We start from the raw sequence: 27,938 nt of genomic DNA on the forward strand, positions 1-27,938 counted from the left end.
AGAAGAAGGGAAAAAAAAAAAGATAAGCAAAGCAGAGCAAGAAAATTAAATGTCAGTCGAATACATGCAGGGTCGACTCTCTCGAGGGTTCTTGAAGCAACTTTCATCTCGCTTAGCACGTGCAAGTACGTTACCCACCAGATGCACGAGAAAGAGATAACGGTGCCGACATTCATCACGGTGAAGAGTTATTATGACGAGCACCGAAGTGACAGCCCCATCGCCGTCAGCGGAACAGTTCCATGACACCAGATGCACCTGTAGGATATCACGCTGAATAACGGCACGGGGCTCGGGTCGTAAACTTGCGAATTTATTTCCTCTTGTCTAACTCACTTCCATGCTCTGTGTACCTGCTTAGCGTTTCGCTAGCGGCCTCCTTCTGAGAAAAGCAACACTAATCGTCACGTTCAACACATCAACTCCCCCCCTTTCACTTTTCAGTCCACGCAAGAAACCGAATATCATTTTCTCTCTCTCCTTGGTCTAGTCATAATAAGTAGCAGAAAGCCTGCCGAAATCGGCTGAGAGAAAAAGTGAGTCCCAGTTCAAGCAATGCACATCACTAGAGTGCTCTCTCTCTCGTTTTGAAAAGTCGACTGTAACTCAACGATGAAGTTTTCAACCATTCCAATGTCCCTGATGACGTGTGTCTAATTTGCTATATTTGGTTCGGAAATATCATTTGGATGAATGGTGGCATGTCTAAGTAAACAGCAAACTTTTTAGTATAAATATTTTTATTTTAATTAAATAATGTATAAATATACTGAATATTATATAGTTAATAGATTCACTTTGTCCGTACAAGATAATTAAGCTTAAAAATTAAAATCATAAAGCTAATTCTGCAAAAGAAAAACTATTAGAAGTTCAACTCTAGTTGCCGACCAGAAGAACTTTTTTTATAATTTTTTTTTTCCAGAGTTAATCTGATTTGGTATACAAGCAGGTTACGTGTTCTTCACACGGGGAAAACTCTCAGATTTTTAACACAGTAATCAGGGACAGAGTCATGTTACATAACACGGGTACATACCAATTATTATTGGTACAATTGCATCCTCACAAGATACAGTCCTGAGGCTTGCATCTTGTGAAGACAAGGCTATTGATTAATGCAGAGGTGCGTGAATAAGATCTAACTACATGTGTGTGTGTGTGTGTGTGTGTGTGTGTGTGTGTGTGTGTGTGTGTGCAGTCCTATTGGTTTTTCATACAAAAAGTGGTTTATCCTCCCAAAACTTGAGTTATTTTTCATTCCACAGAATAGACAAACCGGCCAAAAGAATGCATGTTAACAAAAATACACTGATTTTTATTAGGTCTTAGAGTTGCTTCGCCGATTCGCCAACCAACCAACAAATTAAACTGCTGGTTTCAATTCTTTTCAAGTTCCATTTCACCCCTGGGGTTTTCGTATACTATCTTTGCATTATAGTGTAATTCCAATGATTTTAAACCTAAGAGATTTCCAGTTTTTATTAAGAACAAAGAGGATATGGGTTGTCTCCCGAGGTACGATTCTCATTTAAATTGTCGGCTCTACGAATAAGAAAATACATTATGTTCCAGCAATGTAGGTAAGCAATTTGACGGCAACGTGCTTAAGCATTAATATTACCGCATTTTAAGAAATAACTGAGGTACTTGTGGGAAATGAACCGTTGACAACGAAGACAACGTAATTTTGCATGCGGGAATAAAATCTAAATCAGTAAAATTCATAAATAAATAGCTGATAAGTGAAGCCTCGTCATAACTATTTGTAGGTGAAGAATCTTTAAGCTTCTTTGAATGGAAGATTAAATAAAAGATTAAAAACTCAGAAAATTTAAATGGAAGGGAGAGAATTTTTAAAAGGCTATAAATACCACCAACAACAGCATTAATAATAATAATAATAATAAAGTTGATAAATTGATGGAAATAGAACTTTAATAAAAGAATTAGCAATCGTACATTCCTCAATTCTTAGAAGCGAAAAAGAATAAGTTTTTACTTATTCTTTTTCTTAATTCTAACAGATAAAAGAGAAAATGTGAATCATATTCTGATATTTGTGGTAAAACTGCCCGAAGTTTTGTTTATAACATATTTTTATTTTAAATATTTAAAACCAGAAATATCGATATCACTTAGGGATATTGTCAGAGACGCAATGAAACAAATAGAAAATTCAGTCCCTGATGCATTATCGTTTTCTGAAAACCCGAAGAACAAACAAAGATCGCATTTGTTGTGCATTGGTTTAATGGAAAACGAAATATCAGACGACTAAAAAATTGGAATAATCACCAATCTATAAAAACAGTGACTCGCTGTATCTCTATCTGTATCTAGTAAACACAGTAAAAAAAAAAGTACACTCAATGTTTTCGCTCTGTATACTATCTGATTTAAAAGTTTATGTTACTCTTCCACATTTATAAGCAGGCATCTAAGAATAAAAAAAAAAGAGAAATATAAATTTCAATTAACTTTAAAATAAATCAATTATAAAATAGACCATTACAATACAAAATAAATATTTCCTTTAGGGTTGTGGAAATTCAGATAACATCCTGAAAGCAATTTAAAAGGAAGAAATATTCTCAGAAAGGGGAAAAAATACAAATAAATGGTGATGATAAAAACAATATTGAGAAATAAGCTTTATAAAGGTTTCTCGTTTTCCTAGACGGGATTTGAACCCAGGGCAAATGTTACTTGGTCCTCGTGAAGACCTCTCAAAGGACACATTCTCCGTAGTACAATGTGTCCTTTGAGAAAATGCATTTTCAGCTAACGTGCGTTCTCGTTAAAGGTGGAATACCAGCTTACTTTACTTATCCTCACACGAAAGTCTAGTGTGGTAATCCGGAGATCTCGGAAGCCTGGAACTCGGCCCTTTTCTTGAAGAGTGGTCATTTTGTTTAACTCTGAAATGCAGAGTCATTAAATCAATAGAATATAAGATGGTTGTTATCATGAAGAAATGTGTGGCTTTTAAATTAAATGAACTCAGAACTCACAGAATAATATTATATAAACTGCCGAAAGAGTTGTCTAGAAGACGTGAAGAGAGTGGGAGGAGAAAGGAAAATAATAATAAAAAAAAAACTGAGAATATTAATTGTTTAAATGTTATCACATACAGAGAACTTCATAAAGAATTATGCGATTTATCGGGGGATTTACTCCAAGTGTGCCATAACCCATTTTGCTTCTGTAAATAACTTCACGCTTTAGTGGAGCAATTATTTTCTGATATTTGAACCGCACTCTTGTTATTGAACAGCATTAATCGACCACAATGTAGAAGAGGATGTTCATAAATTCATTCGGAGTGCTGCGTTTAGAGATATCGACTTTGATATCTCTAAACACAACGCAAGGCATTTGAAGTAAGTTATTGTTCGATAAAAAAAAATGTAAGAGTTTACTGCAGGGCAACACGAAAAAGTTCTCTCTCTCTCTCTCTCTCTCTCTCTCTCTCTCTCTCTCTCTCTCTCTCTCTCTCTCTCTCTCTCTCTCTCTTGTAATTTATTAATTTTACGCAATCTGCCTCTTGTCTGTATTTGTCTCCTTTATTTCTTCGTCCTTCATTCTATTTCTTCCTTGCAACTGGATCGAAGCGATCCATCCTCTACCCCTGCTAAATCCTTTCACTGAAAGCGACCCACTGAAACGGCGTTAATCTGTTTTTAGAAAAAACAGGTGAGCGAGAGAAAGAGGGAGCCTTAAAGCTTCAATTCATTCTCGCTAACCAAGCTTAGTTACCATGGTTACGTAGAAAATGATAGTCAAGTGCAGATGCAGGGGTTACCAATGATAAAGGGAAGTCGCTTTTCATTGGCCGCCAGCCACATTTCCATCTCATTTGTCTTCGAGTATCTGATGCGACTCACTGTTCGGACACCAAAACAAGGTCAAGACAAATGTCGGGGTCATTTTTCATTGCTAAGCCCGTGACGGTAATCCATCACTCTATCAGAGAGAGAGAGAGAGAGAGAGAGAGAGAGAGAAACACTGCGACCTTCAACGAAGTCACGTTTCCAGAACGACGAACTAATTCTGTCGTTTACTCGCTTCCTGACTGTACGGAGTAGGATTGTTTCCAGCCACGTGCGTTTCAAATTAATGCCATCGGAAGCGTCGAGGTTTGCAAGAGTGTTCCGCCCTGGCAGATACATTCCATTAGAGTTAGTAGCGGACACGGACGGAACCCCCGACTGTCCTATGCTGCTGAAACATCGAGTCGTGATTAGCATCAACATCGGCACGCAAAAAAAAAAAAAAAAAAAAAAAAAAAAGCCTCCCTTAAAATCTAATGCTAATAAGGGCCTGGCGTACTTGCGGCATTTGAGGAACGGCATCTTACATCTGTAGCGTTTCATTACCGTCACGGCCGCCAGCGACACAAGGAGAAGAAGCTCAATTACTTTCTTCAGCGCTGTTGTTTTACGGTGACTTCGTTACGTTCACTCCGCACCCCCACCAGTATTAACCCGGCCGTGACCGCTGCGACTGGCGGCATCCATGTCGAAAAGGAGAGGTATAAGACTTCATTAGTTTCCGCAACGGATATTTTTGTCATAACTGAGAACAGGGAAACATGTAGGGGGTGGTAGAGGGGGGAGGGTAGGAAAGAGTTTCCTCCTCTTTCTCCCCCCCCCCCCTTCGCTTCCTCGCATTCGCCAAAATGACGCCTTCTGCGCCAGACGATGCTTCAAGTATTGATGCTAACCTAGAAATGGTTACTGGGGGAGAAGCTCCGACTCTTCGGCGGTTTTTTAAATTGTGGAACGATAAGATGTGCGTGCGTCTGTAAAAAAAAAAAAGCTAAGAAAAAGTGAGAGAGAATGAGTGAGATATTTATAGAAATAGACAGAACGGAAAAATCATTGAGAAAGTCGAGTTACTTCGAATCTATAAAAGAGAAGACCGTGGAAAGAAAAGAGGTCGCTAATAGCGATAAAGAAAGAGAGAAAGAGAGAGAAAGAGAGAAAAAAAATAAGAAATGCAGAAAATTCAAAACAAAACTAATGGTGAGAATATAATACAAACTGCGGAAAAGAAATTAAAAGATAGAAGAGTTGGAAGCAAAACAGAAGAGATAAATAAAAAAAGAATAATAAGATAATAAAAATGAAATTTAGAGAAAGTGCGAGATTAAATAGAACAATAGCAAGAAAGAAAGAAAATAATTGAAGATGAAGAGATCAAAGGAAAAAATAAAGGGGATGGCGAATAATTAATATAAGAAAATGCGGGCAAATACAATACTCCATCGGATATCGTGTTTGTTCGCTGAAATTTGCCCAATCTGGTTTTTCCAGGGAAATTATCGAGTGATTGTTGCAGTTACTTTGCCATCGTAAAAGCAAAACATTCTTACCTCATATTCCACATCACAGCCTTCGTCATCCTCTTGATCATTCTCCGTCACTAATGGATCGTAATTATTGGTCATGACATCAGTGCTCAACAGCGCCATCTGTGGAGATCCAGATTGCATTAAACTGCGAGAAAAACAAAACACAGACACGATTTTGAAATAATTGGTTTGAACTGAATTTTAGATAAAATTACAATAAAAACAAAAATTATAAATCTTTTATAAATATTTATTTATAAATTTAAATCTCTCTCTAATTTTTTTCTCACTTAAACGTACCTCGTCTGACCAAATGGGAAGATGCTTATTGGATGACCTTCCCATCCTCCCGTCCAGTCCGTCTGCGCATAGCTGTTGCAGTAAGTGTGAGGTGCGGAAGACTGCAATTCACTTGCGTTTGGTTTAATATTGGACTGCTTTGACGAACGTCTCTGCACTTCAACAACTATAGGCTCCTTCGCCGAGCTGAATGCTTCTATCGTCTCTTCGTGCGTGGCCTCTGACATATCGCGGCCGTTCACCTACAACAGACATAAAAAAAAATTGATATCAGAAAAAAGTTCAACGGCTTCGCTTTGTGGTTCGGGGAGGAAAACCGCGTTGACATATAAAGATGATATCTGATTTCAAAGACGAAAGAAATATTAGTTTCATTTTAATAAGGATTAAAAGATAAATGAAGAGTGAAACGTGAAAATAAAGAAAACATAGCACTGATGAGATAATAGACGTTTCGAATGCATTTCGAATTCTACGCAAGATCTGAAATATTCGAAAAAGAAATCTTTTGAATGTCAATTTTCTCTTCATTTGAGCAGCTAAATTAATTATTAAGTACACTGGTCAACAAGTATTTTGTCAATAAGATAGAATCAGAAGGTTTCGGTGTTTTTTTTTTTTTTTTAAGCAGAATTTAAAGATGGAACTTATTGTTGATGTCAACAATTCAGAGTGCTTTGTTAGATGGCACTCTAACAATATAAGTGTAGCTAAGTATTGGTCATGATAACAATTCAAATGGTGACTACGATTTTTATTATGATGATGATAACAATCGAAATCGTAGTCACCATTTCAATTCTAAACTTAAAAAAAAAACTGTTAAAATATGCACACATTTAATAAAAGTTGTTATAAGTACTGTATCTTTTGTAAGAATCATTCTCTCTCAAGAGATCAACGGTAGTCTCCTATAATACTAATGTTAAGTTTTCCTAGCATCAAGATGACGGAACCGTTCATCGGTTCGTCATTCGTTGTTGCCCCAAATTTTCCAAAACTATTTCAAGTTTTCGTTCTTAGAACTACTAAAACTAATAAGTTCCATTATTGAAGAATAAATCTACGATGTAAGCAGTTCAGACAGTTAGTTAGATAAATTCAAATCTCCAACAAGATCGTTGAGATTTTCATACAAAACGAAAGGAATTCCTTCTGTCTGATCACATGAAGTTTAGTGACGACTTACTAAATGCTCTGATCTCATGACAATAACTTCCTGTCTGCGCCGGAAGCAGAAAGTTCATCATCCGTCAGTAGTACAATATCTTGATGGTGGAGCTGGTAATGGAAGATCTGAAGAGTAAGTCTCGGCTGATTCTAAGTTTGGGAATAATATGAAGTCCTTGTTTTTGAACACAAAATGTAGAGAGAGAGAGAGAGAGAGAGAGAGACGATACATCAGTTAAATAGAGGTAGTAATCTGTTGCATGATCTTTTCATGATCTCTGGTATTTATCGATACTGTCGTATAGACCAGACTTTTCCCTGAATTCGAGCGTCCTTTGGGACCTGGGTACGAATCCTGTCTACGACGCAAGGAACCTTTTCAGGGCTTTTCAATTAAAAGTGAGTTAACTGGTCTCATACGGAGGTGGAGAATTTTTTTTTCTTCCGGAAGTTCGTGTTTTTTTCCTCAAAACATACAAACCGGTTCTGTGAACACAGAACCTCAGGTGAGGCAGCAGAGGATGTGGTAAGCCGGCTGCATTGATTGCCTAAAACCCCTAATTAGGGGACTCGATCAGTCTCGGACGAACGGGATGAAAGACAGCTTCAAACCAATTTCCATTCACTTTTAACTTTCGTTATATTGCTAGGATCACAATGACTTAAAAGGCAATTAATTTGTATCTTAATTTTATAATTAACTGCTTTGTTAAATTTATTTAAAACCCTCATTTAAAATCCCCATTTAGTTTTAAAATAATGAAATCCATCTTTGTTCTTTTCATAAGCGAGGCAGTAAGCAGCTTGTTATATCGGAAATACCGAAACATAGCACTGCGCTGTACCAAAGATTCCAATCGCGCTCAGGTCGCGAGGAACCTTTGAAGAGTTGCCATTGTTGTTGTGATGATGGCGATTGTTTGGAATTAGGGAGAAGCAATAAATGCTACAAGGCCTTGTGTTATGCATATTCTTAAATGGATGCATAGTGAAACAGCCGTTTCGCGATGTTTCGTAAGTAAGAAGTCATTTTTATATGAATTCATTTCTCAGACCTTTGTGTGCACATCATCGTACGATTGTCCTTAATAAACACACCTCCTGCATGCACGTTTGGAGATATTCATTACTAGAAAAACTGCATCCGAAAACTACACTCTTCGTTTCATCTGGTCAGCTGTGTAGAACGATATTATTTATAGTGTTTTGGGGAAGGAAATAATCTAAGATTATAAATTGGCAACCTCTTTCTCCTCCAGTCTTTCTGTTTAAAGCATCGAAATCCATTGCTTCATGCAAAAAATTATCATTCTCATGTCTTTTTTTATTTTTTTTGCAGCTAATCTAATCGAGTCCCATCATTAAACTTTTTACATTGACAAAGCGATTTTATTTTAAATAGACTTCGCTTAATCTTTTGCTAAAAATAACGAAGTCTCGCAACTGGAAGCCAAAATTATAGAAACGAAATATTAACAACACTCTACAACCCTAACTTTAAATCAGTATTTTTTTTTTATCCTTATAAATAGCATGTGGGAGAAAATGCATCGCATCTTTAATCCCTTTTCCAATAAGTAAATCCTATCTTCATACTGACTTCGGGGACTTCCGAGTCCCATTCTGATTGCTGAATGAAACAATGCTGGGGGGGGGGGGGGGGAAGGACAACAAACACAACGAAAACAGCTAATTAAAATTTGCTGAGACAGATGTCTTCATATATTATTCACCAATATCCTCGCGCAGTCCCTTCCCCCTCCAGCAAAATCTTTCTAATGAAAAGTACTTTAGTAGCTGAGTGTAGACGTCATTGGGTCGCCTCGGTTTATTTACGAAGTGTTCCGTGCGACTTGCGCACATCTCCGTCAAGTAACTATAGCAACGCCGAAAAGCTTTGGTGTTGAAGTTTCGAATAATGAGAACAGGTGTCGACCCTTGGGAGAGTGTGTTCCGACCAGGGAAATTCGCTCGGAGCGACTCTCTTTACTAACTGCTCTCGTTCGCTCAACGTTCTTCCCGTTTTCCCAATCCGACTAAGTTCGACACTCTTGCAGCGAGCTTACTTGAAACAAAATCTGCTCAAATGCCGCGAGAAAATTCTTAGAATATTCTCTTGATCTTCTCTGAGTGTAAAGTGATACACACACACGGCGAGCGAAGTTTTGATAAGCCCCTCTAATATTTCGGGTCTCTCGGGGTGCGATTTGCTGTGCAGGATCCGATCGGAAAGCTCCAAGAAAAGATTCTTTTCTTGGCGTGTTTGTTCGGATGTCATCTACCCTTGTTGAGGGGAGAAGTCAAACAATAAGTAAAGTGGTCTGATATAGGGGTGGTTTGCTGTAAATCGGACGAAATTTATGATTTACAATTTTCCCTTGCAGTTGACCTGACCTCCTCTTTCAGTCACTTTAAACTCTCCGTTAAATCATCGGCCGAAACAAAATCTTGCTTTTCATTCACCCGAACACATACTACGCTATGAAATTCGCCGCTTTATTCAGTTTCGCATTCCGAGGACTTACGTAATCCCAGACTTAGCAATTCATGCATTCGCAAGCTTAAGACAAGGCGAAGGGATTGAAAGGCAGTTAAGTCCCACTTCTCTCCGTGCTCCGTTCACTCATGCGCTTTTGGCTGACGAGGGTGGCGTATCGCAGTTAACTACAGCAGAAAAAGGAAACAATTTCTGAAAGAGTGTTTCGAATAATGAGACAATCGGCTTCTCTCGCTGCACTCCCACCTGTGTCTTCGTCGGTTCGCATTCTCCTGCAGAATGGTGGTGTTGTGTGTGTGTGCGTGCGTGCGTGTCGGTCTCTGCGGAACAATCCTTCAGACGGCCCGGTAATGCGGGAGGATATCTTTCGTATCCATCTGCTCACTCCCCACCTTAACAGTTTGTATGCGTGTGGACACACATGCGCGTACGAACTTCCTTCCCCGGTCTCCCCCCCCCCTGCCTTCTCGTGTGTGTGTGTGTGCGCGCGCTTTTCTCAATCTGTTTACTGCACACGGTAACCGGAAGCAGACCTAGATAATTGAAGAGGATCAGCAAAGCTCCAAGCTTGTCTCCAGATGGGAAGCATTTGGGGGAGAGGAAGAAGACCTAGCAAGAAAGATGAAGCACGGTAGAAAAGTCTGCCATAAACTGATTGCTTCCACCGTTCAACAACAACCGGGACCCAGGAGAAAAAACGTTATTTGTCAAACCAGCATTTCACATCCAAAAGCAACCGATGAACAAGTTATTCATTGTTAGCAGGAAAAAAAAAAAAAAAAAGAAAAAAAATAAATTAATTGCTTGCAAATAATTGATAATTCTTCATTTGCGTTTGTTAAGCAAACAATGTCTTCTATATGCGTTGTTAATAATACGAACTATAATTGTTGTAAGCTACTTCTGGACAACTGTTTTAGAAATTTTTGGGAGATCAGAGAGAATTCAAAAATAAATGCGATTTCATATTATTCACAAAAAAAGGATATAAAAGAATGCAACAGTTATAAAAATTCGGTTTTTATAATAATTTTCACATGAATGAAAATGTGCAGAACCTATAAAGCGAAAAGGAAAGATAAAAGAAGAAAAGATTTTTTTAAAAAAAGGAGAAAATGAGAAAATATAGAAATGGAAAAAATAAAAATAAAAAAATAAATAAAAATTTAAATAAAAAATTTAATAACAACAATAATAATATATATATAAACACTCAATTTCGTTTACACAACATAGTCGGTCGGATGTAAACTTTAGCGAGATGTTAGTTGGCCATCTTGGTAAACAATAAGATTCTCATAGTTTACACAGAATGAAACAGCAATCATCGTATTCTATAAAACACAGTTTAACCTACGGCAATTATCCAGTGAAAAATCGAAACTCAGATAAACAATCTAAATCATGAATCACGAGAGGGGAAAAATGATGTGACGTCACAATGTGTGCTTGTATTGTAATACTCTATGAAAAGGGTATTCAATTTTGGCAGCTGCAATAAAACCCACAGACATGTGAACTCTAATTCATAACGAAAGCCCTGCGATAGGAAGGTGGAAAAGTAGATAATGCCATTTACTATCCTCGTTTACGAAAGGCGATCCTCTACGCCTTGATGCATTTTGTCGGTGCCAACATCGCTCGCGTTTTGATGTCTAATTACAAGACGAACTACTCCCCCCCCCCACCCCACTCCCCTTGTTGAACAGCTATCTCCGTCCGTTCGTTTAAAGCAATTATTGAGAAACGAGGCAGCACTTCCCCCTAAATAATTTCCCCGCGTTCACTTCCGTCTTCAGAATACGTATGTTAATATCCCCGTCTTTCACCGACTCCTCTAAGGCATCGAGAGAAATCATAATTAGCGGCTTCACTGATGTAGGTCTACCGCAAAAAGCTAATTAATTCATCTATTATAGACGGCCGATTATTTTCCTAATTATGCCCATTACTTTAAAGTGAACTCATATTTTTTGATATTTGCCCGGTCGAAAACCGACTGATTTTCGAACCTCCCCCCTCTCTTCCTTCCCCCAATCCTTTTTCCACGTACAAGTGCAGGCAGCGGTAATTAAAGCAAACGGAAAGAGGGGGGGGGGAGTGACGTCATCTCACTTCTCGCCCGCTGCTGTTTTAGTAATTATGTCTGCATTAGCTGCGCCTGGCGATAGCGGGCTATTATGTCAACATCACGAGTTCTTGGACAAACAGAGACAGCAAAATAGAGGAAGATTGCTCGAGCTAATTAATTCTTCCCATTAGTACACTCGTGTTCAATGGCACTCCGGGAATACCGCACGTATCAACAGCTCAGGCTCTAGCAGGTCTGTGATTCGTTACCTAATAGAAGCAGGCGCGTAGTTTCACGTCACGTGCTCTTTAGGAGCGAAAGAATCTCTCTGTTGATGGACCTTTTAGAATTACTAATTGTTGCAATGCTTGTGCGAAGCTAAGATTTAAATTTTATTCGGCAACTAGGAACTACTAGCGCCACCTGCATGCATGAATAAAAAAAAAAAAATTACAATGATGCTGCATTTTTTTTCTTCAGCAAACAGGTTTTCTTTAATCCTTTCAGCGCTTCTCTGTGCAGTTTTAGAATCGGTGAAAGCTGGAGCGTGTGTTTTTCTTATTTTTAATTAATAACACGAAACATTTCCCTTTACACAAATGCGAACTTATTTTATATGCTGACAGGAGTCGCATTTACGTCAAATAGCAATACGGATAACATAATAAGACAACCTGGATATGTTGTTGAGAGTAAAGCTCACGATACTAAAATAGAAAATATTATTTAATGATAGAGAGAAGGAGAGAGAGACTATTAACTTATTTAAAACTTTCACTGTGTTAATAATATGTTAATTATATTATTAACATTATGTTAATAACATGAAAAGCATATCGTGATGCTCTGCAGTTGTTAAATAATTGTATGTGTGTGTGAAAACGCACGCACACACATTAAAAGAGCAACTGCGCATCTTTTACTGTGGCTTAAAAAAGCAGGGCATCGAACAAAATTCTCATAATACAAGCACGCATTGTGACGTCACATATTTTAACTGGTGTGCATAATTTGTCTTTGATAGAAAAGATGACTTTTTTTAGTATGAGTTCAGAGCGTTTTTACTTATAAAATAGTCAGCATGTATTAAATTCGTTTTGTCCGTCTGTACTCAAGTTATTCCGAGACTCACTATTTGAAATCCTTACAAAATTTTTGGCTGATTTATAAATTTTTGAGCATTTGCAGAGGCACAAAGAGAAGACAAAACTTATCGAAATCATATATTGCAATAACTCTTTATAGGAGAACAGAATTTAACAAAATATGAGATTTAAGTTGTACAAAAGAGTATGTTCAAGCGATTTCATTTTGGTTTTGGTTTGATCATTTTACTGGCCCAACTGAGGAAAGAAAAATGAAGTATCACGTGGTTAAAATGAAATAAATGGATGAATACCAGCGGGTGGAATTTAGTGAAATTTGCTATTCAGGTTATTTATTAAAATCTGTCAAGTTATTTAAATTTTACCTTTCAATCGGGAAATTTAGATTGAACAAGAGTGATAAACGAAATTTTTACGTCTAAAATATCTAACCCCCTAAAAATAATCACGAACACGCTATATAAATTTGATACACTCGTCAAATTTATCAAAGTTAATACCACTTGGCTGAATAACGTAATTCTATCACGGACATCGTGGTTATTCTTAGGGAAAAAATAAAAGGGAATGTCGATAATTCACAATTTCTCGATAAGTTGTAAGAAAAATAATGAACAGTGATTGCGAGTGCCTCGTGCATTTCATCATCTGGACACTCGTTGAATTTATTCTAGAAATGGATGTCGCAAAATATTTTTTTTTCGTTATAATATAATACCGTTTTTGTTGTCAAAACTATTTTAAAAATTATCGCAATTTTTCTCCAGCTTGACGAAATGTGAAACAAATTTGGTATTTAGGATACTATTAAGATTTGTGCCACTTCTAATGAAATATTTTAATAGCAAAATTAGGCAAAAAAAAATAATACATGAGCCGAAATCCATTTGAAATAAGCTTTTATCTTCCAATATAATCATGTTTATTTCTAATAATCTATGATTTTTATCCATTAATCTGATTATAAAACAATTTTCATATATCGAATGCAAAGCTTTCAGTTTACAAATAATGTGCGTGCTGAATTTTCCCCACTGCATTTTAATGAAAATTAAAATGCAGTTAAAAAAAAATATTTTTTCCCATTTTTAATTACTTCAAAGTTTTTATTATTTACCCCAACTTATACAAACTGTGTAAGTCATAGTAAATATGGAAAATATTACGTAGTGAATATTTTAAAAAAGCAGGAACATTAACTGTATTTACAATATCTGTTATGAGAACAAAGCTTTATATTTGAGGACTAAAATATAAAACTTATGAAAAAAACAGAAAAATCCTGCAATATCCATTTTAAGGCTTACAACAACATTTAAGCACCTACTAGTATCGCACTGACCGATTGTTTTTTCACATATAAGAAAGAGCTTTTTTCTTGAGCGAATTTTTATGAAATTTGCCATTTTAAGTGTTTACGAACGTTTTAATTTGGACTGCAAGTGGACAAAATTTATGTGGTTGAATTATGCAAAGTGGTACGATATTATATGCCATATTAAGGTGTCGAAAGTTTTTTTTTCATATGATTCGATGTTAAATTAAAGATACCAAGAAATTATATTCTTGATGTAATCCTTTAACCAAGTGTAAGCAAAATTCTGCGTTTGCGCGACTGGGCTACTTATATATAGAGGCTAATGACTTTACATCCATTACCTTAGTATCCCATAATATCACAAATGCCTTTGTATTTCCCATATACACGGGTGTACTGTATATGGGAAATATATGACTTCTGCATTACTTCAACCTTGGTGTCACTTCTGGGTCTGACTCTCACTGATGAGACCTCACTTAATATCGCAGTATCCCATAGTGCGTGCCTTGCATTATGGGATACTCAGGCAATGATGTAAAGTCAACCGCCTCTATATATACAAGTAGCCTATTTGCGAAGATACTTCACGCGCAGACTTTGTTTACACTTGGATATAAAGATTAAACAATATAATTTCTCGGCATCTTTAATTTTATGTGTGTATTGTTGTAGACTTTAATTTTATGTGTGTATTGTTGTAGACTTTAATTTTATGTGTGTATTGTTGTAGACTTTAATTTGTAGTGTCTGTTTCGCACTGAATGTCGTCAGTGTGCAAAACAGTTAATTGCAGTGTAAACCGATGAAGCAAAGTTTCATAATAGCTGCAGATTACAAACAGAACAGTTGCGGGTGCTTGAGGTGTCATTCGACTATGAATCATAGTCGAATGACACCTCACAAATGTGGCTTGTGCATGCGCACTGCGGAACTGCAGCACCCCCAATTTTTCTCGATATATAAATATATTTATTAATTTATTTATATTTTCTTGTAATATTTAATTTTATCATCAACAATCCTATTCAATTCTCTTATTTTGTATAAAAAATAATAAAAATCCATCTTGTAGCACTTGGAGAGCGAAGGACGCTAGTAGCATTGTGTTTACCACAGTGTCATATTGCTACGCGCGCAAGCATATGCACGTCATAGTGAGATGCGAGCTATTAGGGTAATGCGGCACTGTCCGTCACGCAGTTCTACTGTTGTTTATATGCAGTTTGAGCCAATAGTAGAGTGTTCGTAGTGCTTATCGTGTTTTACGGAGTAAACACGATATATCCCATGATTAACAAAGTAAAACTTGAAACTGAACTTCGAGTATTGTACAGTAGACCCGACATGCATGATTATTGTAAATTAATTGACTTGTTAAAATTTAAAACAGAAAATAATTTAGATTGTGTTCTTAGTGAAATTACTGTATTGATAAACATTCTCTTAACAGTTCCTATGACTACATCAGAGCCTGAACACTGTTTTTTAACATTAAAGAGAATAAAAATATTTCTGAGGAGCACTATGAATCAGGATAGGTAAGAATGCACTTGCGATGATTTCAACTGAGAAAAAATTCTTCAACAGTCACACAAACATCAATAAAAAGTTATTGACCTTTTCGTTTGAAACAAAACAAGAAGAATGGATTTTATTTTTAAGTAATTTTGAATTATACCGAACTGTATAATTTTATCGATAATAAACAATATTTTTTCATGTTTAATTTTTTTTTTAATTTTTACCATAATTTTGATATTTTATCCCAACACGTATACACTGTACTTACAGTGTGTCTGTATATATTTCGAAAGTTGCAGCACCCCAACGATTTCAAGCCACGAGCCTATACAAACTATAAAACACATATTCTAATCACACAGACTTGATGAGCACAAACTGGAGGATACTTGCAATTAATAATCATGACAAATTTTCCTCTCTTAGTTTCCTGTACATTTTCTTCATCATTATATGATATTGTTTTCAAAAGATAATAGTATCAGTTTATCAATATACTATTCTGTCATAATCATCTAGTAGTGATAAAAATTTATCATCGTAACGGTGTTAAGGTTGTGAGGCGTCGGTAAGGGGATCAGTATTACACACGCGTACACGTACCTGCGAGGATAGTAGAAATCGGAACTGATTCTTCACTTTCTCTACATACTTCTGAGTACATTCAGCCATTGACGTAAGAACAAAGCAAGTGTACTGCATCGCCTCATTCAAAACATTCTCATTATTTTCCAGTAAAAATTCTTCACCTGTCCTGAAATCAATCTAGATTAATAGATCAATCCAGAATGTTGAGACCGGTATCTTATCGTAGATTTGATACTTTGATGATTCGTATGTAAGCACAAATACATCTACTAAGAAGTATTTAAGACTGACTAACTCAGTACTGAGTGAAAAAGAGCATGTCACATATAAATCGCAGTACCCAAGTAGCATTCCTTATTTGACTGTTAACCGTTTATTAAATCTCTCTCTCTCTCTCTCTCTCTCTCTCTAAATAAATAAATAAATATTATCTATATTTATCTATTAGTAATTCATATTTATTCAGCATTTTCAATCTTGAAATTACTAAAACAGAAAAAGGACCCAAGAATTATTTTAAAACTTAAACAAAATAGCTAATACTTCTGTTTCTAATAGTCACCTGAACTTTCTAGAAAAAAAAATTTCTTTGCCCCCTAAGAAATTTTAAAAATCTAGAGATATTAAATTATCGCCATTATTTTTTGAAAGTGAATTGTTGTCCCTCCCCTCCTGATACACACACACACACACACACACACACACACACACCAAAATAATTACTACCATCCAACGCGAACAGTCGATGCTGCCAAGTAAATGTCACATTTCCTGCATACACCGGTGCCATACAGGGAAGCATGCGTTAACTCTGTTCAAAAAAACAGAATTAAAAACATCCGCGTTTTCAAATTAAAGTTGCGCATCATATACCCTAAAAACGCGTTACAAGACCAACGATAATGCATAACACGCACCTTACCTCATTCAACGACGGTTGCTTGACGAAATTTACTCTCTAAATAACAAGCGAGGCCGTTCAATCGAACAGAGGGTCAATAGATATCTCGCGACTGTTGGTCGTTTGTGTCGTTCACAGACCCTCCCTACCTGTCTATCTGACAGCAACACACGTCGGACCGGCCGTTTCTTGTTGTCAAAGGAAATCCCACGTGGAAATCGCAGAGCGCACGACTTCGATGCAGTCCGCTCGCGTAATGCCACTAGCCAAGTGGTGTCGTACGATACGTCCTTATCGACGTAGCGGAATGGATTAGGTCCACCCTGGGCAGGGAGGGAACGTCAAGAATGTAAGGGGGGATGAACTGCGATGCTACCAAGTTGGTCGAGAAAACAACTACAGACAGTTCAAGATGCTAGGAGTGACGAAGATGCGCAAAACATGCGATGATCTCACGCGTCGACGCAGAAAATAAAAATCTCATTTTGATTAAACAAAAAAAAAGCAGAAAGAACTTTGAGAAATAAGGATAGACAGAAAGGGCGAAAAAATGAAGAGAATGGATCATTAGTACATTAATCTCCATGAATTCTTTTATATTTCAGACTTGGTTTCTTTTTAATAACAAAGGTCGATCGTAAAAGTCTTTAACGCCTCATAAAGATTTTGCTTTTCTTCACTCTTTTTTGTATTATTTAGAAATTGAATTTTCAAACAATAACAAGTGATTTAGTCCTTTATCGTTCTTTGAAACTTTGAAAGTTGTGTTAATTGTTGTTATTGTTTTTTTTTTTAGTGTATTGTTACGTATTCTGCTCTGTTGTATGATGTATGAGAAAATGTCATTTATTTTTGCAAAATAGTAGAAATGTACTTTTCATCATACGTAACAATTCATTGTCTTGTTAAGCCTGGTTAGGAATATATATAGAAAATAATTTATAAATTCAAATACAAGCGGAATAATTTGAACTTTAAAAAACATTCCTTTATTATTTACTTTGTGTATTCGTCATTGTAAAATGTTATCAAAAGATGGAAATGTAGCATCATTTAAATGATGGAGGTAATAAAAAATGAAGGTGCGTGTGTGGAATATGAAATTGCTATCGATTAAAAAAACCAAATGTTTGAAGCAGTTTTGCGATATTACATCAATCTAACTTTCTTGATATACACGTTTGTGAGAATCACATATTTAATTGAGAAATTTTAGGGTAATCTTGGGCCGTAAAATGGAATATAAAATAAATGGCAACAAAAAAATCCACTGAGATAATTACGTAGAAAATAAAGAACTAAAGAAGAAGTAAAAAATGTACACAACTTATAAACAAGACTGCATTATCTTGTTCATCGTATACAATCTTTCACTTTTCTATATATTAGATTTAATTCTAAATACTTTGAAGAACTCCACAGTAAGAGAGAGAGAGAGAGAAGATGTGCGAGTGTTTTCTACAAACTAACTTCTGTGAGTGCAGTCAACAAGATAAGACTAAGAGAGGTATAGTGGCCAGTAGTAAGAGTGAAATAGCCACAGGACACGGAAGGAACTAAAGCGGGGGTAAATTAAAAGTTAGACACCGGAAAGAGTTAAGATAGGAATGCGAGGGTGATCGAGCGTGAATTGAAGGAAAGTGAAAAAGAACAGATAACAGAAGTTATGGGAAGAATGAAGATTAGAAAAACTGGGGGACGTTGGAGAATTGAAAGCAAAAGAAGCAAGAACCAGAGAGGATAGTTCGCGTGTGTGTCTCTAAGGGATCTAAATAGGCCAGAAAGCTACAGCGTAGACGGTAATTGTCACCGTATGGACAAAATGAGTCACATCGTGGTGAAAAGGACACGAGAAAAACCGACTGATAGGGAGGAAGAAATAGGGCTGTCCAAGTGTTAATAATGTTCAGGTACAACCCGATTAGAATGTCTCGTGAATCACAGATGGAGAAGTAATAGAGGATTCCGTCTGTAATCTTAGTATGGGTATCCAAAGGCGAATGTATATTGAGATAAATATTGGGTGGATGTGGGCGGCATCGCAGGCATGTTATGAGTGCTGAAGCACAACAGTTTTCAAAGATAAGACTCGACTATAGTGATAATTATTGATAAACCTGTGATAATAAATTAAGGGTCATCTTTCTACTAATTCGCAGCATTATTCTCTTTAGCTTTCCCAGTCTGTTAAAGCAATTAAAGTTTACCTATTTCAGAAACGAGCAAATGTTTGAAGTCTGTTCAGTGAAGTTGCTTTTTTCGGGAACTGATTGACATGTTTGTTGTAGAAGTGAACGACAAGTAAGTTAATATAAATTTTTGCTGATATCTAAAACAACAAAAAAAAAAAAAGCTTCAGATGCTTTGACATTAATTCTGAAACTTTTTTTTTCATAATTATGAACAGAATTTCAGAAACACTTGACAACGGACACCAGATGGAGCTACAGTCATGATCACCGACTGCTGTAAGTTTGTAAGCCTATTTATTTGAGCTACATGAAAATTAGAGGGAGGGGGTTACTTTTTGGTAATCAGGAAAAGCACTTAGATAGTAATGATAATAAGTCTCTCACGATTCTTTAAACCGTTTGTGTTCAAAGTCGTACGCACAGCTCAGCCGTTCCAGTCATTCCTGTTGAAGTTAGCGGTGTCGGATGAGTGGATTCAAGGTTATCGCGATGTTCTCTGCATGCGATGTCAGGAATAGCTCCTAGTGAAGTTGAACGCGAGGCGTAGCGTAAATAATTTATTCCATAGAAATTATGGATAACACACTGCTAGCTATTTATGCTGTATTTGCACGACTACATCATGGGCTATTTAGGCCTCTTCTTGCTGCTCGCATTTATTGAGCCGCTTCAAAAGGGGCTGAAGAGAAACTACTGGAAGTGAAGTCCGTGGATCACTCCTCCTGTCCTTCTATAGTGATCGCATTAGAGAAGGGGGGGGGGTGAATTGGACGGAGGTTATTCTGAAGATTTAGACAGAGAAGTGTCGCTGATTTGGGACGAAGCCAACTGCAGCACTTACAATCAACAACGGAGACCACAAATCATGACAGAAGCATCCCGATTGCTCGCTGCGGGAGCTTCGTCGCCATGCAAGTTCACTCCCTTCATACAATTCCAACAGCTTAAGATAATAAATACCGCCTCCGTCTTTGTCTGTACGCAAGTAGTCACCATGCTGACAAAGTAAGAACCTTTTGAATGATATTTTTACAATCGTCGTCGTCCATTGGATGCTACTAACGTCCTCTGCAGGAATAAATGGATCCGACGAAACGACATTGTTGGTAATTTGGCATTAAGTATTATCATATTTATAATATTCTTCAATTTACGAAATGCAATAGATTTCCGCTTGGCAGTTTATTTGTTTGTTTATTTTTACATGCCGTACTGAAAAGATGAAAACAGCTGACACAATTTTTCAATCTTTAATTTTAAAATTCATACCATACGAAAGCAACAATAAAGCAAAAATTGGCGACAATAGAATAGCGGCAACTGTTTGGTTTGAAATTCTCTGTACCAACCAATCCGTTACATGGATAATATGGCACGCCTATAGCAATAAATTAAATTAAATTTAAAAAAATAATAAAATATTTGTTTGGAAAGAACTCTAATTCCGATCTATTGCATAGCTGCTTACTATTCTACCAACTAGAAAAATCATCCCATTTATTTTTATTTTATTTTTTAATTATGAAAGGTCGGGAAAATATAGAGCAAAGATGAATCATAAACATCCAAATAAAACACAAAATTAAGGAACAGTATCCAGTTATTCCGGAAAAGCTGTCAGCTATTCGCCTTTCTAAATATGCCAACCCTTGAGTTGGCTTTCGCTTCTGATCTGAACAATATATACATTGTTCAACCAAATCTTCTTCCTAACATGGATTTTCGGGGGGTGGCCTGTTCCGGTCTCATGCCATATCTTTTTTGTTCTTTCAATTCTTCTTTTTCCTCTTATTTTGTATCTGTATAATATTTTTAGTAGTCAGCTGTTGTCCATTCGATTTAAATATTCTATCCATTTTTGTTTATAGTGTCTTATGTAGTAATTAATTGGTTTTACATTCAAAAATTGTAAGATTTCTTCATTTGTTTTATGGTTCAACCAAATCTCAAACAGTAATAAGTTTAATCTTAAAAACATTTTTTTTTCTAAATATTCACGATTAGCCAACATAGAATCTGTGATATCAATATTTAATTATCAGTGCAATTTAAAAAAAATATGGTCGAAGTTTTACTTTCATCCACAAGGACAATATGGACGTTGTGCTTTCATTTGATCTGTGGAAATTCCCAAGGCATCAAGATTTTCTTCTATTCTCCACTCTTTGACCGAGTTTGCTAGTTTTGTAATTATTGGAATGAAATTAAAGATCCCTTCGTAATCGATTTGAGTGACATTATGAGATTACTCGTGTAATAAAATCTTCCTCAATCTAAAAAATATTTCGTAAATCTCCCGTTCGTCTCTTAGTTCATATAATGGATTGTAACAGCCTTCCAGCATTAACGGATGTCGTATCAAAATAATTCTATGGGTTGTATTTCGTAGCTGAAGGCTTCTTCAGCTAAGAAGCCTTTATAAGTTCTTATATTTAAAAAAGAAAATGCAATTCTATTACCACTTGGCTTTCTGCACAGTCTTATGGTGTTTCACGATGCTCCGGAGAAGGCTTTCGGATCATCCATCGGTCCATCCGTGTTTTATGTCATATATTCTGACGATCATGTTGTTGAAACTTTTGTTAGTTGTAGAAAATTCTGAACTTGGATACTACAGTGTCCAATCGATATGTAAACTAATAGAAGTATTAGTTTACATATCAGCTGGGCAAATAAATATTTGAACTGTTTATTTTGAACAGTTGAGATCTTTCTCGAAAAAGAAGTTGAAATCCTCATTTTCCCAGATGTGTTGCGCATCTTTATTTGCCACACATCTTAATCTTCCACAGTCTCGTTGCATTGGGACAACACAGTCTTCTGGAAGCGTTCGAGGTCCACTATTCTTTCATCAGATAGCGAACAACAAGATTCATATCTTTGGAAAATGCCTCGGCGCTCCTGAGTCCAAATTCTGTCATGATGAACGCCATCCTTCCACGACTTAGCACTAAGGTTTGTGACTGAAATCCCTGCTGTTCTCGATACTCTGCGCTTTTTATGTGATTCTCGGTCTCCGAAATGTTGTAACCTATATGGCTTTAGTACTGTGGACAGATAAAAATATTGCTTTTTATGTTAATATTTTTTTTATGTTTTTCTTTACACATTTTACATAACCCGGGAACCTGCACTGGAGACCAAACACAGAACTCCAGTTTGATCGATTATTAGGGCATACATAAACTTTCTGTCATTATATGCCTTCCATGTAAATAAATAAATAAAAATAAGCTTCTGAAATTTTGGGATGATTCTGTTGTAGCCGTGGGCGCCATTGTATTTAGCACCCGCTTCCTGTCATGAAAATATGCAGTCAGCCATTTCAGTTCACAGTGTTTGACATTTCGTCCCGCGCGTGGTGTGCCATATAGTATTCAGTATGTGTGTGTGTAGGGAAGGAAAATTGAGGGGCAAATGTACGCGGTACATCGTAGCTTCCGTTTATATTTATGCGCAAAGATCCATTATGTCAACTTGCTAAATCGAAAAGGTGATATATCGCAATAGCGTAGCGAATGCTATTCTGCCGTTAGGATGCAGCGCTATAGAAAATGCATTAGGCCATTCCGAAAATTATATGCCACTTTCAGAAACGTGTGTGTATATAGCTCCAAATGTATTTTTATTCAGCCATAGTAGAAGATCGGGAATCTCTACAATCCTCTTTCTGAACTCTTGCGATCCCAGCATCAAAGAGTTTGAAGATATAATAACTATGTCACCATATCCTTAAGACGTAGCCAATTGTTATTTTAATGAACAATTCCCCCCCCCCCATCTATTTCTTGTATGATATTTTATATATTTGTTCATTTGCTCTCATCCACTTCAAATAAGTCTTGGGACACGTACAAGCCCTCTCCTTCCTCCTCCTCTTTTATGCGTTATATATATATTGCATTGATTTTGCTTACTGGCGTATGTGACCAAGTCAAGTCACACCAGCGAGGGACAGCGTATGTCATTAATAATAACAATAAAGCGGAAAAAAAATAACTTGGGACAGATCCAAGAAACCATTTTTTACTCGCAGTTCACTAACGTCTTTAGATGGAGCAAAAGACTTGGCTCGTATTCAAAGTGTCCCATTTTTACTGTAAACTGGAAACCATTTTTATCTTTCTATAAGACTGCGTGTGTCGTTTTCACTGAAGTTTTGGTGACATAAACTGTGCTTATCTCCACACTCGACGTTAGGAGAGATAAGAAACAGGGCAGGCGTTTGCGCACAATCTACATTTGTAAAATACTGGCAGTGACTAAATGAAACATCGTTAAAAAAAAAAAAAAAAAAAATCTCTAGCATAACGTCCCAAAATATCTTCAGTTATCTCTTACATATTTGAAAATCTCTGATCTTTATTGCATTGTAGTTACAAATATTCGTCAGTATTTTATTTTTTAAAATATATTGTTTAGATCATTCGTATTGTTTTCAGCTATGAATAAATTCGCAATCAAGCATACGAAACAGGATGCATAGTGACGTCACGACATTTCATCCGGGTATATTTTTTATCCTTTTTATTGCACCTTTTAGAGAAAACGCCGAGAGTTATCTAACCTTAAGTCATAGAATATCTAATAATTGTTAATAGCGTATTAGTTAGCTATTCCAGACACACACACACATGCACGGGCAGGTCCCCCTCCAGCAGCCATGCGCTCTACTATCCTAATGTAGGCCACTGACAACGATATTACGTCTTCTAAATACCGTCTTAAACTCTCAACAGCTACTTAAAGTTTCCTGTTTCCTCACCACCCCATCAACTGCGTCTAACCCCGAGACCTGACGGGTCAAAAGGCCTTTCATAAGCAACCGTACCAAGTGACAAAATTACTGTTGTTAATGGCGCAGAGACGATGCCGCTGGCTTTGATGTTAACACCGAATGCGGGCTACAATGGCGGATTGTGAGATTAGGTTTACGCCACTGTGGTCGTGTTTTGTTGTTTCGTCGCTACAAAAAAAAAAAAAAAAAAAAACCTCGCGCCTGTCACTGAATTTCTGTCCGTTAAAGAGTGGAAAATGTCGCATTTAGTGTCATAATGGTTCGTCGTGAGGATGGAAGGGTGCCGACTTGCTGACAGTCATGTTAACGGGGATTCCAGACGAATGTTTTTTTTTTTTATTTATTTATTCAGTTGATTGACCTCGCAGTAGGTTAGCACTAACAGCAGCCTTGCAACGACAGTTTCGAGTAGCAGAGGGAAGTGGGGAAAATAAGGGGAAAGTTGAAAACGCGCACTCAAAGTCACTTGTTATTAAGGTCACGAGCAACTGAGGGTCACTTGAACGCGAAATTTTCCTTCCCTCCCCCCACAAAAAAAAACGTTTCAAATTAGACACGACTTCCTCCCACAGGTTAAAGGGAGGGTATCTTTGCTCCTGACAACCACGAAACAAATAGGGGTCATTTCAACTGTACTTTTCTACATACTTCCGGGAGGGTGTGAAGTGTTCTGGTGTGCCTCGGGTGAGGGGGATAACGCGGTTTTACCTCTATGCCTGTCAGGGCGTATTCGACAGTCTGGACAGGTGTGAACCACTTAGAGACGCGTGCCTGAATACATAAACACGCAGTACATGTACAAGGCGGTGTAGAAATAGCGTCTTCCCTCACAGAAATAACTTGGCGAACGGAAACAAGTGTCACATTCGTATAGTAGTCATCTCAACAACAACAACAAAAAAAAAAAAAAAAAAAAACTTAGAAAGAGCCATCTATCTCTCATCCATGGAAAGCTTCTTGTCGTACTGAGAGCAATGGAATTCTTCATGTATTTTAAAAATGCATCAATTTACATTGAGTTACTTTGATAGAAGAACATTTCTAAGAAATGCTATGCGACGTAGAAAAAAATTAGTGACAGGTATCAGGACAACACTCACAAACGTGATGTAAAACTGGAATGAAATGATTTGATATAATCACGCTGAAGTATTCAGAAAAAAAAGAAGAAGAAAGAGAGGTGGGAGAGGATACTTTTTCTCTATTTCTGATTTACTATTGTTTTGTATTCTTCTAAGTCATTCTATTTTTCTTTTAGTTCCACGTGTTTACTTTCTATCGATATTTTCTGGTTCAGATATTCTTTAGTCAATTATACCTAAAGGTTTTTTTCCAGTTTTTATAAAGTAGAAATTCGGGGATGTCTCTTAGTATAGGAGGAGGAGGATAAAGGATTAAACCAAGGAAGAAAAGAAATTGTTCTTCATCCGTATATCTGTTTCTTTTCAACAGTTGACACCTTTTTATGGTGACCTCCCATAACTAACTTGCTTTGAAGACAATAGTTATCCGAGTATAACAGACTTCAGCTTCTGCCGAAGACTATTTTTTTTTTTCATTAAGCACAAGTATTATGAATAGATTTCGCACTCATGAATCACACGCTGAGGAGTAATTTTTCATTAAATTCGCAGTGTTTGGTATATATATATATATATATATATATATATATATATATATATATATATATATATATATAAAAAGCTCGATATAAAGATATATGTTGTATCTGCAAACTCCATGTTTAAAAGTCGTTCTTGTATTCTACCGGAAGTAAAATAAATTAAAAAAACCTCTACTACATCTTCTTAAGATCAATGCATGAACTTAACAGTGGGTAAAACCTCTCAAGGAAAGTTATTTTGGTCTTCAAACCTAATCATCTAATAGTATTTCTTTCGAATACGAATTGAGAGCAATGCTAAAAAAGGAAACGATGCGTATTCAAATAAGAGAGAGAAAAAACTATCAATAGTTATTCGTATACAGTGGGACGAAAATGACGTCACCATCATAACTTACAAAGGATGCTGTTAAAGCGTTTAAGATCATCGTACAATGCAGGATAGATAAAGACAATGTGGATATAATTAGCGTGTTTAATGGGAGGTATTTCCCTCTCCTTTGAGAAAAGGGGGTACTTCTTATCTGAAGGGCAAATGGTTAGATGATAAAAGAAATGCATGGACGAAAGGAGGAGTCATAACGAAGGGAAATAACCCTTGTGGCACGGTTCTCAGACAATACAAGGTTATCGCTGCCTCCAGGCGGCGCTATGTTACTTCGGTGTCATTAGTCTCCGATACGGTAAGAAAGGCGAGAAGACGGTGAGCAACCCCCCCCCCCTCCAACCCCAACATCGTGTTTGTGGGACACTCGTTTCTTCCTCGGGCAGTTGCTGCTGCTGGGGGCAGGTGATCCGTTTTGCCAACAATAAGAAGCTGCCGAAAACTCTCAGAACCGAAGCGAAAACAATCGATTAGAAGCGATGCTATCTGGCGACAGTGAATGCATAGCGCACGCAGCTTGTGGGGTCTGCGCTCTTATCACAGTCTCTTTATCTGCGCCCTGCTATCGCAAAAAATCTCGACAGGTAAACCTCTCTGATCTACGGTTGAGTGCTGCTATTCACTGGTTAAGATAGATAACTGCCATCCATCCACTCTCCCTGAAGCCGCCTTGCACAGCAACAACTGCTCATCCCTCCCTCCCTCCTCCTTTTAATCAAGTAACGACTCGAAAATCACTTTTCTGGAATTTCTTCAATATTGTAAATACGCAAGTGATGTCACTTCCGTTTCTTCATGTGTGTGTGTGTGTGTATATATATATATATATATATATATATATATATATAGAGAGAGAGAGAGAGAGAGAGAGAGAGAGAGAGAGAGAGAGAGAAAGTTTTTTAACTTGGGTATGTTATGTATTCAAGATACCAAGTAATTTTATATAAACTTGGTTTTTACTCCTATTTCCCAAGTAAGCAAACAGACAATGCTTAGCATTGTCAGGTCTGGATCCCACTGACGAGACCTCAATAAAGGTCAAAACCGGTCTGGGTAGTGACCCTTGCCTTTAATGTATAGCATCATACATCTCCGCAAGGGGATGTGCTTTACATTAAAGGAAAAATACAAAGGAAAGTGATCAGAGCTTAATCTACCTTTACCACGAGTTGCCTAGAGTGGCACTACCATGAGTTGCCTCAGACTTGCACTACATGCAGGCTCAAACTTGACTTACTTGTCTGTTTGTTTACTTGGGAAATAGGAGTAAAAACCAAGTTTATATAAAATTGCTTGGTATCTTTAACATAGTATACCCAGGTTAAAAAACTTTATACATATATATATAGATAGATAGATAGATAGATAGATATGTAGAATGTTTTTTAACTTGGGTATACTATGTTAAAGATACCAAGCAATTTTATAAGCTAGGTTTTAATCCTTGATTAAAACTTAAGGATTAAAAAAGGATTAAAACCTAGCCTATAAAATTGCTTGGTATTTTAACATATCTTATACCCCAAGGTAAAAAACTTTCTACATCTTACTCTCATCCGGAGATTTTTATTTAATGAGTCAAAGCACTTTGTGGCAACTTTAGTTAAAATTTATAAGCTCTGCGTTACTTCAACCTTTGCATTTTTAGGTCTGGCTCCCACTGACGAGACCTCAATAAAGGTCGAAACCAATGCGGCTCTGGCTCTGATTTAAGAAGCTCTGCTTGGGGGTAGGTTTTTGCCTGTCTCCGAGTGGGGCTACCGCTGAGGTTATGGCTCCGCTTAGTGGTGGGGTGAGCCTATGCTGAGAAGTTCTTCTCGGTGATGGGGTGAGCCTGTCACTGAGTGGAACAACGCTAAGTTGGGCGATCTTTCGGGATCGTCTTATTTTTAGAGCCCGCTTCACCTATACAAAGGTCGAAACCGATATGGGTAGTGACCATGGCCTTTAATACATAGCATCATACATCTCCGCAAGGGATATGCTTTACATTAAGGGAAAAATACTAAGGAAAGTGATCAGATCTTAATCCACCTTTACTACGAGTTGCATCAGGCTTGCACTAGGTGCAGGCGCAAACTAGACTTACTTGTCTGTTTGCTTAC

The 27,938-nt window shown here is 36.9% G+C and overlaps 1 protein-coding gene across 1 annotated transcript in view; it reads right to left on the bottom strand.

Moving 5' to 3' along the window:
- LOC150110079 (E3 ubiquitin-protein ligase PDZRN3-like) overlaps positions 1-27,938 on the bottom strand; it is a 44,388-nt gene that overhangs the window by 7,353 nt on the left and 9,097 nt on the right. The window contains exons 2-3 of the mRNA XM_090391197.1: positions 5,660-5,901; positions 5,381-5,504 (exon numbers count right to left, since the gene is read on the bottom strand). Coding sequence (XP_090247323.1) covers positions 5,381-5,504; positions 5,660-5,901 — 366 coding nt within the window. The remainder of the gene's footprint in view (positions 1-5,380; positions 5,505-5,659; positions 5,902-27,938) is intronic.

This window comes from Typopeltis vanoorti, chromosome 1 (genome assembly GCF_054136105.1).
Source record: "Typopeltis vanoorti isolate ZY-2024b chromosome 1, IOZ_Tvanoo_1.0, whole genome shotgun sequence".
NCBI classification, from domain to species: domain Eukaryota; kingdom Metazoa; phylum Arthropoda; class Arachnida; order Uropygi; family Thelyphonidae; genus Typopeltis; species Typopeltis vanoorti.